Raw genomic sequence first — 13,480 nt, 5'->3', positions numbered from 1 at the left:
TGTGTGTGTGTGTGTTTGTGTGTGTGTGACTATGTTCATGTTGACTGCTCACCAAAACAATTCTACATATTTTGGTCCTTTCCTTGCCCTGTCATCTGCATAGCGTGGCCAAATACAACATCCTTATCTTGGGAGCTTTAAATAAGTGCAGTGAATATTCTTTATCATCACTACATATCTTCAGAACACATATCAGTATTTGCAGTTGTTATCAGTTATCAGTTGTGTGATTGTGGCAGTGTTTTAACCACCCCCTCCCCCTCCCCCTTCCACCCACCACACGCAGGAGGTGGCGGCGATGAGTGTGCACTGAGTGTTGGGGACAAAGTGGTGTGGCTCAGTGACGACTACCCTGAGTTTGGTGTGGTGCGGTGGACGGGAAAGTTGCCGGGCAGTGCCGACTCCACCAGCTGGAAAGTGGGTGTGGAATTTGTGAGTACTGCAGCCTGGCCTTGTCTTATGTGTGTGTGTGTGTGTGTGTGTGTGTGTGTGTGTGTGTGTGATGGTGGGCATTGAAGAGTGAAGCAGGAGGCACGTTTGAGTGAGTGATGCAGTAGTTTGTAGTGCAATGGTGAGTGTGATATGTCTGATGAGGGTGGTGTGTGTAGTGGTGAGCGGTGCAGACAGCTGTGTGGTGGAGGTTGGTGTGTGTGGTGGTGAGTGGGGCAGAGAGCTGTGTGGTGGAGGTTGGTGTGTGTGTGGTGGTGAGTGGTGCAGACAGCTGTGTGGTGGAGGTTGATGTGTGTGGTGGTGAGCGGTGCAGACAGCTGTGTGGTGGAGGGTGGTGTGTGTGTGTGTGGTGGTGAGTGGTGCAGACAGCTGTGTGGTGGAGATTGGTGTGTGTGGTGGTGAGCAGTGCAGACAGCTGTGTGGTGGAGGTTGATGTGTGTGGTGGTGAGCGGTACAGACAGCTGTGTGGTGGAGGGTGGTGTGTGTGGTGGTGAGCGGTGCAGACAGCTGTGTGGTGGAGGGTGGTGTGTGTGTGTGTGTGGTGGTGAGTGGTGCAGACAGCTGTGTGGTGGAGGTTGGTGTGTGTGTGGTGGTGAGCGGTGCAGACAGCTGTGTGATGGAGGTTGTGAGGCCATCTGTCATCATTGCAGGACAACCCTGTGGGAAATGATAACCACAAGGTGAATGGGCGGCTGCTGTTTGAGGCAGAGCCCGGCCACGCCTCGGTGCTGCCGGTCAACAACCTGGTGAAGGCGGAGGACCTGCTGGGCAAGGAGTCCCTCACACTGGAGCACGGTGGCCGCCCCGCCCCACCCAAGCGCCCCGCCCACGTCATCACCAAGGTATCTAACCCCTCCCCTGCTTCCCCCCACCCAGCCAGGAACACTTATCACTGAGAATTTGTGTTTGTGTTGGAAAGTGAAGGATGGAACTCTTGTGGCAGAAAATTTGGTAGATTTTTGTTTGGAAATTGAAGAGTGAACATGAAAAATAAAGTACTAGTCCTGGTGGTAAATTTTGTCAGAATGTTCATACTGTTACCAAGGATGAACTTACTGTGTGATTTCATTGCAGCTGTAACAATTATGACTGAAGCCCTTCCCTTTGACTCCTTGCCTCAGACTGTCAGACATGAACAGCCTGCCTCTGCCTGAGTGGTGTGTCCAATGAATGTTTCTTGTTCCCTTTGCTTTGTTGCCTCAGTCACCAATGCTATCTTCTCTCGCTGGTGTGAGTATTGAGCAGTGTTTGTTGTGTCCCTCAGAGTGACAACCAGCTGGGCACAGACATGAACAGCATGACTCCCTTCCACATGCTGGCCTTTGAGCAGCTGACCACCCCCACCAGCCAGCGTGGCCCTGGCCCTCCTCCGCCCTACTCAGAGAAGGACTGGGAGCTGCTGCCTCACATGACCTACGGACAGAAGAACTCCATGACCAACAAGGTGACCCATGCTGCCACTCACCACTCAGTACCATTCACCACTCACCACCATCGCAACCTCACTCACTGCCAATCACCACCATTGCAGCCTCACCACTCACCACTCACCACCACTAAAGACTTACCACTCACCATTCATCACCTTTCACCACCACTAGAGCCTCACCATTCATTGTTACTCACCTTTCATCACTCACCACCACACTGAAACACCTCTTCACCACATTATAAAGTTGAAAAGACTATGATCAGTTATGAAAGTTTTTAAGGATTTTTTTTTTTTTTTTTTTTTTTTTTTTTATGGTTCTAGTGAGAGTAGCAAGATTTTTACAGAAGCTGTGAGGTGTGGTGCATTCAGCAGTCTCCACATACCACCTGGTTCCAGAAAACTCAGTTCCATCAAATATCAATGTATTCACAAGTAGAACACACAAATGAAATAACAATAAGGAACACAACTCAGTCCAGTGTGAGTGATGCATCTGTTTCTTCTCCACCAGCTGATTGATGCCGGATTGTCTTGTGTAAGGCGATAAGTATTTGTCTGAGAAATAAATTAATTTAATTTAAATAAAGTTTGCATATGATCCTGAAAGTGTTTATGTACCATCTGGAAGGCCTTTGTGTACCACAGGTTGGGAACCGCTGCCTTAGAGGGAGACAGAATGACACACAGCACTCCTTTTTCTCCATTTTTTATACATATTTCTTCCCCAAGCTTACATTTCTTTCAAGACCTTTACTCTATTATTTTGTATGATGCTTTTCACCTTTCATTAGAACTAGCACTTCACTGGGCATGGATGTATTTACTCATTGTTTCTGTGCTCTGCTTGGTCAGTGTCCCTCATACATAAGAGAGAAAATAAATAGGTAACATCTCTCCTTGCCTTGCCTGTCCAGGACTCAGGACATGAGCACAAGCCGCGCCAGAGGGACAAGGGCAAGATCCTGAACCGCAACATGGAGAAGAAGAACAACAAGTGGAAGTCGTCAGGCTGCAGCAGTGGCCGGCCCCTGCAGGTGAACAGCGAGCCAGAGCAGACGCATCCAGTGGGCAGTTTTGGTGACTCTGACTTCCCTGTCCATCCACTGTGCCATCTGTCCTTGCATGGTGAGCCCCCAGCACCTCACTCTTACCACTCTAACACTCTTTTTAGTTTTTTCCTTTATGTTATCAGCTTTTTATGTGAATTTACAGGCTAAAGGAGGCATTTTGGGTACCTTCTGTCTACTTGCATCAGTACAGACATTTTACTTGTTACCTGAAACACATGAAGGAATTGCACTTGTACTTTTTGTCGAGGAAATCACTCCTGCCCTCACTTTATGGACATGAGTTGTGCAGTGTTAAGGTTTGGGTGTGCAACAAGACCCCTTCATAACAGGTACTCTCCCCAACACACCTGATTACCCCACACCTGTGTCAGGCTACCACAGGGCTGCACAGTGCCATCTCATTCCTCACACACTCACTGCTTTCCATTCACTTCTGCCACACGCTTTGCTCCAGCGACTGATATTAAGTGAAAGTAAATGAGGGAGGCGGTAGTGTAGTGGATAAGGTGGTGAGCATGGGATCGAGCAGACGTCCATGCGTAGGCTTGAATCCCACCACATGCCACCTTGAAATTTTGCCATTTGTCGAGTGGTTTAAAGTTATCTACATGTCACCATGAAATCCAGGTTCTAGGTGGTTACACCAAAGATGCGCTTGGATGGTGATATGGGCCCTAATATGGGTACCCCTATAAATAAAACTGCCTGTGCTGCTAGTGGGTGGAAGTTGAACAGTGCTTCCCATACTCTTCAAGTAGACCTACAGGGGATATAGGCCATAGCATAAAAAAAAGAAAGAAGAAAAAATAAGTGAGTAATGACGTGTGTGTGTGTGTGTCCATGGCAGGAATAGACCAGCTGGAGGTGGTGTCTGATGGGGATGGTGTTTACGACACTCCCGAGGGCAGCCTGGATGGGGAGGAGGACCTGGACATTGGTTCTATGGTGGAGGTGGTCATCAAGGAGGTGCCCAGGTCAGTGCCAGCCTTCCAATAACTATAAGGTGGCAGAGAATATATAGAGAGGAAATCAAAAAGCTACAGCGGATAGAAGCATAGAGGCAACAAAATTAGATGCAGCGAGAAGGAATAGCTGTAGTTTTTCACAATACTGTATCTGTATGTTGTATATTGTAAGTTGTATATTGTGTATTGTATATTGTAAGTATATATTGTGATGGTGCCATTCTGAAAACATGCCTTGGCTCTCAGTAGTCTTTCCCAACACTGTGTATCTGTTGTACTTTATGTATGTTGTATATTGTAAGTGTATGGAGTATTGTATCTGTGTGTTGTGTATTGTAAGTATATTGTGAGTGTGTTCTGTTGCACTGCAGGTTTGGTGTGATACGGTGGATTGGCAGCATCCCCGGAGACAAGAAGGATGGGCGGAAGGCAGCAGGTGTGGAGATGGTGAGTTGTGGCAGGCAGCAGCTCACCTCGCCTCTCACCACCACCACACCAGTGCACCATAGACTCGTGCTGGGTGTGGGAGCAGCAGTGTGCGATTAGTTGTGCTGCAGTGCTAGTGTCACCTCACCACACTGCACCACCACCACACCAGTGCACCATTGACTTGTGCAGCAGTATGGGGTTGATAATGTGTGCTAGTGTTGCATCCACCACTGTCTGCTCCTGGTGTAGCTGAATCGTATGAGTGGCATTGCTGTGATACATTCCATTACCTATGTTCTGTGTGGCTGTGTTGTCAGTGGGTGGTAGCAGAGGTGCATTTTGTCGTCACTGTTATTCCAAGACAAAGCTCAAGTGTTGGGAAAGGTTTGTTAGCTGTTCAAATAGGAAATCATCTCAGCTTGATTAAAAAAGAAGGGATTGCTTCTCAAACAGTGACAGACAGAAAGACTGGAATAGAATCAGTACTCGTGTTAGTGCTGCATCAAGGGAACTTTAGAAGTAGTCAGCATATGTATGGATGAGGGTGATGTCTTGACGTTCAGCTTCATTAGATAGTACATTGCTGCATACATCTTGAAAAACACCCTGTGATAGTTTCTTTAATTTTCATTCATATACTACATGCTTATTTTATTCATTTTCCTCCTAATTTTTCTTTTTTAATGTTCATATTTTTGGGGTGTAATAAGGTTATTGACAGGTCCACCAGGGAACAGTAGGGCTAAGAGTGTGAATAATGTGTGTGTGTGTGTTTCACTGTTTGATCTGCTGCAGTCTCTGACGAGACAGCCAGACGTTACCCTACGGAACGAGGTCAGAGCTCATTATTTCCGATCTTCGGATAGGCCTGAGACCAGGCACACACCACACACCGGGACAACAAGGTCACAACTCCTCGATTTACATCCCGTACCTACTCACTGCTAGGTGAACAGCACCTACACGTGAAAGGAGACACACCCAAATATCTCCATCCGGCCGGGGAATCGAACCCCGGTCCTCTGGCTTGTGAAGCCAGCGCTCTAATCACTGAGCTACCGTGTGTGTGTGTGTGTGTGTGTGTGTGTGTGTGTGTGTGTGTGTGTGAGGTGGGATTGCTAATATGGTATATGTATAAGTAGATAGACCTTCCTGATGTCTCCTGCGTTAGAATCAGTCATGTTTACCCGCTGCAGGAGGACTCAGAGGACGGGCTGTCGGACGGAACCTTCAGTGGCAAGAGGTACTTTAGCTGTGCTCCGGGCAAGGCTCTGTTTGTGCTGCTGCGTATGTGCCACAAGGACAGCCGCTTCCTGGAGTCTGTCTCGTCCAACCCCCGGGCCAGCTTAGGTGAGACCAGGTCATGCCAGTCAGGAAAGGTCAACTCACTCCCAAAACGTCCACTTCTCACTTCCAAACTGGTAGTGTTGCTAATGTCAGTAGAATCCCTGTTAACTGAATGATGCAAAGAGTGGCTGGTTGGTGAGGTCAGGAAGTCACACAGCTGCTATTTCCAGTGTTGGTGTCTCTTATTACCTGGATCACTGAATTATGGTTGCATTTTATTAGTTACTCCCTTGTGAAAATGTCAAATGGTGATCTATTTACTGGAAGCTGAGTCAGGCAAGTTTTGTGAATCCAGGTACAAAGATTGGCTCATGTGACATTTTTTGGGGGCTTACTAATGTTCTGTTAAGTGGGATTCTGCTGCATTCCTTCACACGTCTCAATTTATGTTATTTGTATATTTCTCTTGTTATCTTATTAGCTAATATTGATTTTTGTTTTTTACTTTTGTATTCTCAGAAAATGTTTGACCGTTTTATCAATCTTTGTATTTTGAAGCTTGGCCTGTTTCCTTATAACTGCTAGAGGTGGTGGTGACCAAAGAGGGTGTCCTGCTCCTGTCACACACTCAGTCTTTGCACACACTCCCATCCTTCTCTCCTCGCAAACACTCTTACTTTTGGTGATGCTGTGTTATCAGGCTCCACAAAGTCTACCTCTTGCACATCCTTCTTGTCATATTCTCATCCTTTCCCTCAGTGTCCAGATTCAGCAGCTATCTTCAATCTACTCCACACACCACAATTTATTCCTCCTCCTTACTAGTTTTATATTCATACTATACTGTTACCACCTCTTCCTTCCAGTCTGTTGTCTCCTTCACCGTCACTTATTTTTTTTCCTGCACGTATGTTAAACTTTTGATTCTCACTGTTAGTCACGGTGTCACTCCACATATCAGTGTTGAGACAAGCACTGTGTTCTGCCATCACTCCCTGTGTGTCAGAGATGTTTTGGGTGTCGTGTTCAGAGAGCGACATGTGTGTCAGGATTCCACACTTCATGTGTTTGACAGATGGAGATGTGGGAGTCAGCTTTGAGAAAAGTTGATGTGAATGTGAATATCAGACTATGAGATCTTGTCCAGTTTTCTTTTTGTATGTTCACTATGTTCTCTCTATAAGATGTCAGAATGTGGATAAGTATTTGGATGCAAACAAATATGGATTTAAGAAATGTTTATGCAGACATCCAGCACATCTCTAGTAGCCATACACTTACTCAGTGTTCTCTCTCTGCCATCTGGTGTGTGGAAGCCTGGTGGTTGTCGCAGGCTGGTAGAATAATGCATCAGGTACATCCACAGACACTGCTTGTTGGTCAGCCTTCCCAGACATGAGGGTGTGACTGTCCATCTCTGCCACACACTCACTCACTTACACACTCCCCACACAACATTCCTTGTGCTAGCTTCAAATCTTCTGTCTTTTTCCTTTCTTGTTTAGTGTTCCTTGTGATATCAATGTTTTTCTTGATTTATCACAAACTTTATAAATGTTTTCCTTTGCTTGTTTTAAAGAAGGCTTGTTGATAGCACTTTAAACTTCAGTAGTTAAAACTTTGATGACTGAGTGCTTGTTATCTCATTAGTTCAAGTGGAAGGATATAAATAAATGATGTTCTGCCTTTGTTTCAGGGAGTCTTCTTGCTGTGCTTGCCGGGATAAAATTTGTTTAAGAAATTATTAGTTCTTGACAATGTTGTAGTCTTGTCAGTGCTCTGATTATTTTGAAACCTTGAATCTTTTCCTTGGTTCAGGTTAGTGACAGAGAGAGAGAGAGAGAGAGAGAGAGTCTGTATGCAGTTGTTGTGCCTGCATCTGCATTCTCAGTTGCTTGATGCAGTATATTGGAATGTGTTTTGTGGCATGTAACAGCATCAAGGCAAGGCTGATGACAAGCTGTGTGTAATAAACATTAACCTCCAATGGAATCAAGCAAGAGATAGTTTCAGTGTTGCATGACACAACTAATATTGTAGTGACATTTTTTATCTGAAATTTGGTTTCTTTTTGTTACTTTTTAGAACAATGCTCGTCTGTGATGTATTTCCATGAAATAAACAGATCAATAGACGAATATACATACATACATACATATATATCCAGATGGGTTATCGTGACATTGACTTATATTATAGAGCTTGCAAATGTACACAAAATTGATTGGTTGTTTGTGAACACGCAGCGTTTGGAAGCATGGACTGCCAGCCGGTGGGCGGGAGTGTGGCTCCCCTGTCTGCCCCGGACGACGTGAGGGCAATGTTTGGCAAGAACCGAGGCATTCAGGGCCACCAGAACTCTTGCTACCTGGACGCCACACTGTTCAGCATGTTTGCCTTCACCAGGTAACTCATGCAACTTGTACCACTTCACCACATCTTCCACTGATTGTTATTTAGTTTTTTATCTGTTGACTTTTTGATAAGAGATGTGAAGATGCTGTGTGTGTGAGTGTGTAGGGTGCCCTGGTGGGATTGCCAGCCTGGTATATTGATAGATAGACATAAGAATGATATAGGAGATAATTGAGCCAAGAGAATGATATACAAGGTAATTGAACCAGATGAACAATATAGAAGGTAATTGAGTCAAAAGAAAGGCCAGCCACAGTGAAGGTAACTTTGTGTGTGTGTGTGTGCAGTGTGTTTGACAACCTGCTGTTCCGGCCACAAACGGCGCACGACATCAAGGAGTACAACGAGGTGCAGCGCGTCTTGAGGGAGGAGATCGTCAACCCGCTGCGGGCCAACCTGTTTGTGCGTGCCGACCGCATCATGAAGCTGCGCACCATGCTAGACCACCTCTCATCCGTGCGCGGCCTCACCACTGAGGAGAAAGGTGCCCACCCACTCCATCACCACACCTCCTCACCTCACCACCACACCACCTCACCACCACACTACCACACCACCTCACCACCACAACACCACACCTCACCACCTCACCATTGTGTGCTCTTAGTGAGGATCTTGTATTTGTTTATATATTTGTTGATATATTTTATACAGCTTCAGAAACTCATGTGTAGGATTAGAATAGTGAAGACTCAGCCATTAATCTTGTGACCTCTGTGGACCCTAATGTCAATGAAATCATCGTCTAATCATACACAAATCTTGAGATAAAATGTGTCCCTATACTGAAGGAGTTGAGAGAAGATGAGATAAACATTAAGGATGGGAATGATTGGTGGAAACAAGTAGGCATGTTTCACAGAGGGACTGCCACATGTAGGCCTAATGGTTTCTTGCTTCCCAGAGTTCCTCATGTTATTGTGTTGATCCTTCAGACCCGGAAGAGTTCTTGCACTCGTTACTGGCACAGATCCTGCAAGCTGAGCCTCTGCTGCAGCTGTCGTCCGGCCAGGAGGCTTACCACTACCAGCTGTTTGTGGACAAGGATGAGAAGCTGAACCTGCCCTCGGTCCAGACTCTCTTTGACCAGTCCTTCCTCACCTCAGACATTAAGTTGAAACAAGTAAGTCACTCACACTGCCCTGCTTGTACCACCATTGCCTTCATTGCCTTTCCTGAAACAAGTAAGGCTCACATATGTACCACCACTGTCTTTCTTGCCTTTCCACTCCTTCCTCACCTTGGACGGTAACATCTTCTGTTCTTTGACGTATTTCCATATTCATTGTGGTTATTATTTGGCAATTTTATACAGTTTTAGAAATTCATGTGGATGATAAAATAGTGAAGACTTTGGCCGTTAATCTTCTGACCTCCATAGATCCTTCCTAATGTCAATAATTTTGTCTAATCTCACCAAAAGCTCGTGGTAAAAATGCGTCCCCGTACTGAAGGGGTTAAGCTTAACTCCTTCAGTACTGGGACACATTCATTTTTACCATGAGTTTTGGGTTTGATTGGGCAATTTTATTTAGATTAGAAAGGGTCTATGGTGGTCAGAAGATTAATGGTCAGTCTTCACTGTTTTAATCCCCACATAAGTATCTGAAGGTGTGTCAAATCACCAAATAGTAAGCAGAAAGAATATGGAAATGCATCGTGGTACTGAAGGGGTTAAACAAGTAAGGCTCACTGCTTTGCTCTTACCACCAATCTCTTCCTTGTCTTCCATCATGACACTTGCTATCTGTCTATGTATCTGTTCATCTATCTGTCTGTGTGTCTGCCTGTCTGTGTGTATATATGTTAAAGGTACAGCCACACATCCACAACTCTTGCTTTCCTCCTTGGCAAGCCAGGAACACAGGGAGGATGTGAAGCTCTAGGCTGAAAATTTCTCTTCATCATTTCACCTTTTTTGTATTATGTGTTAGAAAAGACCTGCTCTCTGCTTTTAGTATTTTCCTTTTACTTCATTTTATTTTTATTTTCATCTTTTTCATTGATTTTTACTTTCATTTATTTATTTATTTTATCTTGTTTTATTTATTTATACTATTTTACTTTTATTTGATTTATGTATTTTTGAGTAGTACACGGACAGTGGTGAGTGAGTGAACCCATTACTGAGAGGCAAGTTTTCCAGGTTCCGTCCTGCCTGATCATCCAGATGCCTCGCTTTGGGAAGGACTACAAGATGTACCCTCGCATTCTGCCCTCCATGGTACTGGACGTCACTGATGTCATAGAGGACTGTGAGTGTTGCTCCCTGCCACCCACCACTGACAACAGCTGCTTTGCATGACACACTCCATTGTCCATATTTTGAATCACTTTGCTCTCTCACCATGACTATTTTCAAAGGCCCTACAGATGATACGCTGGATTACTAAGAGTGTTTCCTCTTGTAAATAATGTAGAAATCTTGTTAACGTGTCACCAAAACTGTATCAATACCTTTAAAACTCAGGTAACTTCAACTAGAGCCTTTTAAAATAGTAAGTGCAATGCAGTGTGACAGACTGTGGCTATATGTTCTGTGTCACACATCCTCTGTTATTTATGTCTACTTTTGCAATCTGTTGTTGTCACCAGTTCTGTAAAAACACCTTTAAAATCTCTGGTAACTTGAACTAGAGCCTTTTGAATTAGTGCAGTGCAGTGCACTGCAGTGCAGTGCAGTGCAGTGTGACGGACTATAGTTATATGCACTGTGTCACATATCCTCTGTTATTTGTTTCTACTTTTGGAGTCTATCATTGTAGTTGACTAAATATCTGCTGTCTGCTGCAAACGTCCTGGCATACACACTAGTCAAGTCTATCTTAGCATCAAAAATCTTTCCATATATTAGGCTGAGACTCCATTGACCCCTTCAGTACTAGGACGTATTTCTACCATGGGTTTTGGGTGTGATTAGACGATTTTATTGACTTTACGAAGGGTCTATGGAGGTCAGAAGATTAATGGCCAGAATCTTTGCTATTTTAATCCCCCACATAAGTTTCTGAAGCTGTATGAAATCACCAAATAGTAACCAAGATAAATATAGAAACACGTCCTGGTATTGAAGGGGTTAACGGGAAGTTCAGACATATTTTTTTTTTTCATAGTATAGCTTAGAAGTGCCTACTGGATTGATATACCCTTTTTTTTTATTTTGTCATATTTGCGGGTAGGAGCACATTGTCTTCTCTGTGGTGAGCTGAGAGGGTGGTGTGAGTGAGCTGTGAATGTAAAAGTTGTATGCCTTGGCTTGGCTACTCCTTGTTTTCCTGGGAGACTGTCTTGGTATGTGTATTATGAGTTCTTAAGCCTTAGACATTGGTGTGAAGTGATTGATGTTGTTGAGGAGATGTACTATTAATGGTTTTATTTTAAGTTATTAAGCATTAGATTGGTGTGAAGCGATTGGTGTTGTTGAGGGGATGTATTATTAACCTATTCAGTACTAGGACACACGTTCATATCTATTCTGGTTACTATTTGGTGATTTTTATACAGCTTCAGAAACTTATGTGGGGATTGAAATAGTGAAGACTGGGGCCATTAATCTTCTGACTGACCTCCATAGACCTTTCCTAATGTAAACAAAATGGTCTAATCACACCCAAAACTCAAGGTAAAAATGCATCCCAGTACTGAAAGAGTTAATGGTTTTATTTGAGGGTTAAATAAGCCTTGGACATTGGTGTGAAGTGGCGTGAGTGATTGGTTTTGCTGAGGTGACGTACTACTAATGTTCCTGTTGGCAGCTCCCCGGCAGTGCATCATCTGTGGTAAGCTGGCTGAGTACGAGTGCCGGGAATGCTTCGGGCAGTGTGGCTCGGGGCTGGAGAGCATCGCCTTCTGTGCCAAGTGTATGGATAAGGTGAGTGGTGCTGGTGTTAATTTCTTCACACAGATGGGAATGTGAAATAGCGTGAATGAATTTATTTGTTCTTTGAAGCTTATTTTTTTATTATTCTCGTATTAAAATTGCAGGTCCACAGTCACAAAAAGAGAGGCGCTCATGCATCAACGCGCAGGTTGAAGGTTCCCCCAGACTTCCAGGTACAGTAGCCACACTCACCACACTCACCCACTGCCACCCAAAACACTGTCATTTATGCACTGTTGCTGACTCAGGCATTACTTTCTGCAGCCATTTGGATCTTCATGTTTACTGTTATTATTTTATTTCCTTATATTATTTTTCTTTTCTGTCACCATGCATGCATTGGAAGGGATGAGAAACTTCTAAAACATAAGATGCAGCATGTAGCATCACTTTGTGTCAGCACTTGTTTGTGAAGGGGAAGGATGTGTGTAGTGCCTTGAGTCACTGCACTGCACTGTTCCCCTTCCATGACCACAGCTTGAGTTAGAATGTATTGACTCCATATTTAATATACTCCAGATCATTGGCAACCTTCATCTTTGTCATTATTCATATGTTATTGTGATGAGCAGTTTTTGGTGCTGTTTGGATCACATTTCTCACTTGTTTTCCTTATGGCATTGAGGAGTTGTCTGTGTTGATAGAAAGGATAAGCAATAACAGCAGCAGCAGGACCAGAAAGGTGCTCACAGGACACTCTGTCTGCAGATGCTGGCGGACCACTGTGGCACAATACCCAGGGTGTACATGGAGCTGTTTGCTGTGGTGTGCATCGAGACCTCTCACTATGTGGCCTTCACCCGCTGCGGCTCCGGCGCCGACGCCACCTGGTGCTTCTTTGACTCCATGGCGGACAGGAAAGGTGAGGCAGGAGGCACACGGGTTGCCCTTCATTGGTCTGATGTTGCTTGTGTTTGTTTGGGAGCAGCTTTGTTACCATATAAGATCTGTCTTTCTGTCTGTTTACATGCCATTAGTGTGCTGCAGGGTGTGTGTGTTCAGCTGTGTACAGACAGTGTTAGTTGTTGTATGGTTGGTGACTGGTTGGTGGTCTGCAGGTGAGCAGCACGGGTACAACATCCCTACGGTGGTGGAGTGTGGGGACCTGATGCAGTGGGTGGGGGACGAGGGCAGCCAGATGCTGCACGCCGTCACAGACAACAAGGCGCTGCCAGATCTGCCGCGCCGCCTGCTATGCGATGCCTACATGTGCTTCTACCAGAGTCCCAAGGTCATGATGTACAGATAAAGATGAGTATGCTATTTTTATAATGTAAATACAGACTTTTTATTGACCTTGTCAATTCAGCGTTGTCAGTCGTTAATAATGAGATACTCTATTGCATGTTGTGTAAATACTACACTACTGTTTATATTGACTTCCATCGGAGATATCGAAAATTAAGAATGGATTTCTTACAATAATCCTTCATATTTCTAGCAATATGAAATGCACTGTGAATTTTGAATGCTAGGACATACTTGTTAAGTACATAATACACTGAATGAATATGAAATATGTATATGGTATATATATAATATATGTACAATG

The 13,480-nt window shown here is 44.4% G+C and overlaps 1 protein-coding gene across 6 annotated transcripts in view; it reads left to right on the top strand.

The window, feature by feature from the left end:
- Positions 1-13,206, top strand: part of LOC123505666 (ubiquitin carboxyl-terminal hydrolase CYLD-like) — a 21,622-nt gene extending 8,416 nt beyond the window's left edge. For all 6 annotated transcript variants that reach the window (XM_045257291.1, XM_045257293.1, XM_045257294.1 and 3 more), the window contains 15 exons: positions 287-432; positions 1,101-1,292; positions 1,715-1,894; positions 2,797-3,007; positions 3,800-3,926; positions 4,289-4,364; positions 5,543-5,696; positions 7,880-8,039; positions 8,336-8,532; positions 8,984-9,171; positions 10,195-10,303; positions 11,804-11,919; positions 12,033-12,101; positions 12,637-12,790; positions 12,987-13,206. In XM_045257291.1, the coding sequence (XP_045113226.1) occupies positions 287-432; positions 1,101-1,292; positions 1,715-1,894; positions 2,797-3,007; positions 3,800-3,926; positions 4,289-4,364; positions 5,543-5,696; positions 7,880-8,039; positions 8,336-8,532; positions 8,984-9,171; positions 10,195-10,303; positions 11,804-11,919; positions 12,033-12,101; positions 12,637-12,790; positions 12,987-13,177 (2,270 nt within the window). In that variant the 3' untranslated portion in view covers positions 13,178-13,206. The remainder of the gene's footprint in view (positions 1-286; positions 433-1,100; positions 1,293-1,714; positions 1,895-2,796; positions 3,008-3,799; positions 3,927-4,288; positions 4,365-5,542; positions 5,697-7,879; positions 8,040-8,335; positions 8,533-8,983; positions 9,172-10,194; positions 10,304-11,803; positions 11,920-12,032; positions 12,102-12,636; positions 12,791-12,986) is intronic.
- The last annotated feature ends 274 nt before the right edge of the window (positions 13,207-13,480 follow it).

The sequence above is a fragment of the Portunus trituberculatus genome, chromosome 18 (genome assembly GCF_017591435.1).
Source record: "Portunus trituberculatus isolate SZX2019 chromosome 18, ASM1759143v1, whole genome shotgun sequence".
Classification (NCBI taxonomy): Eukaryota; Metazoa; Arthropoda; class Malacostraca; order Decapoda; family Portunidae; genus Portunus; species Portunus trituberculatus.
The sequence above is the reverse complement of the archived record's forward strand: the minus strand, read 5'-3'. Positions and strand labels throughout refer to the sequence as shown.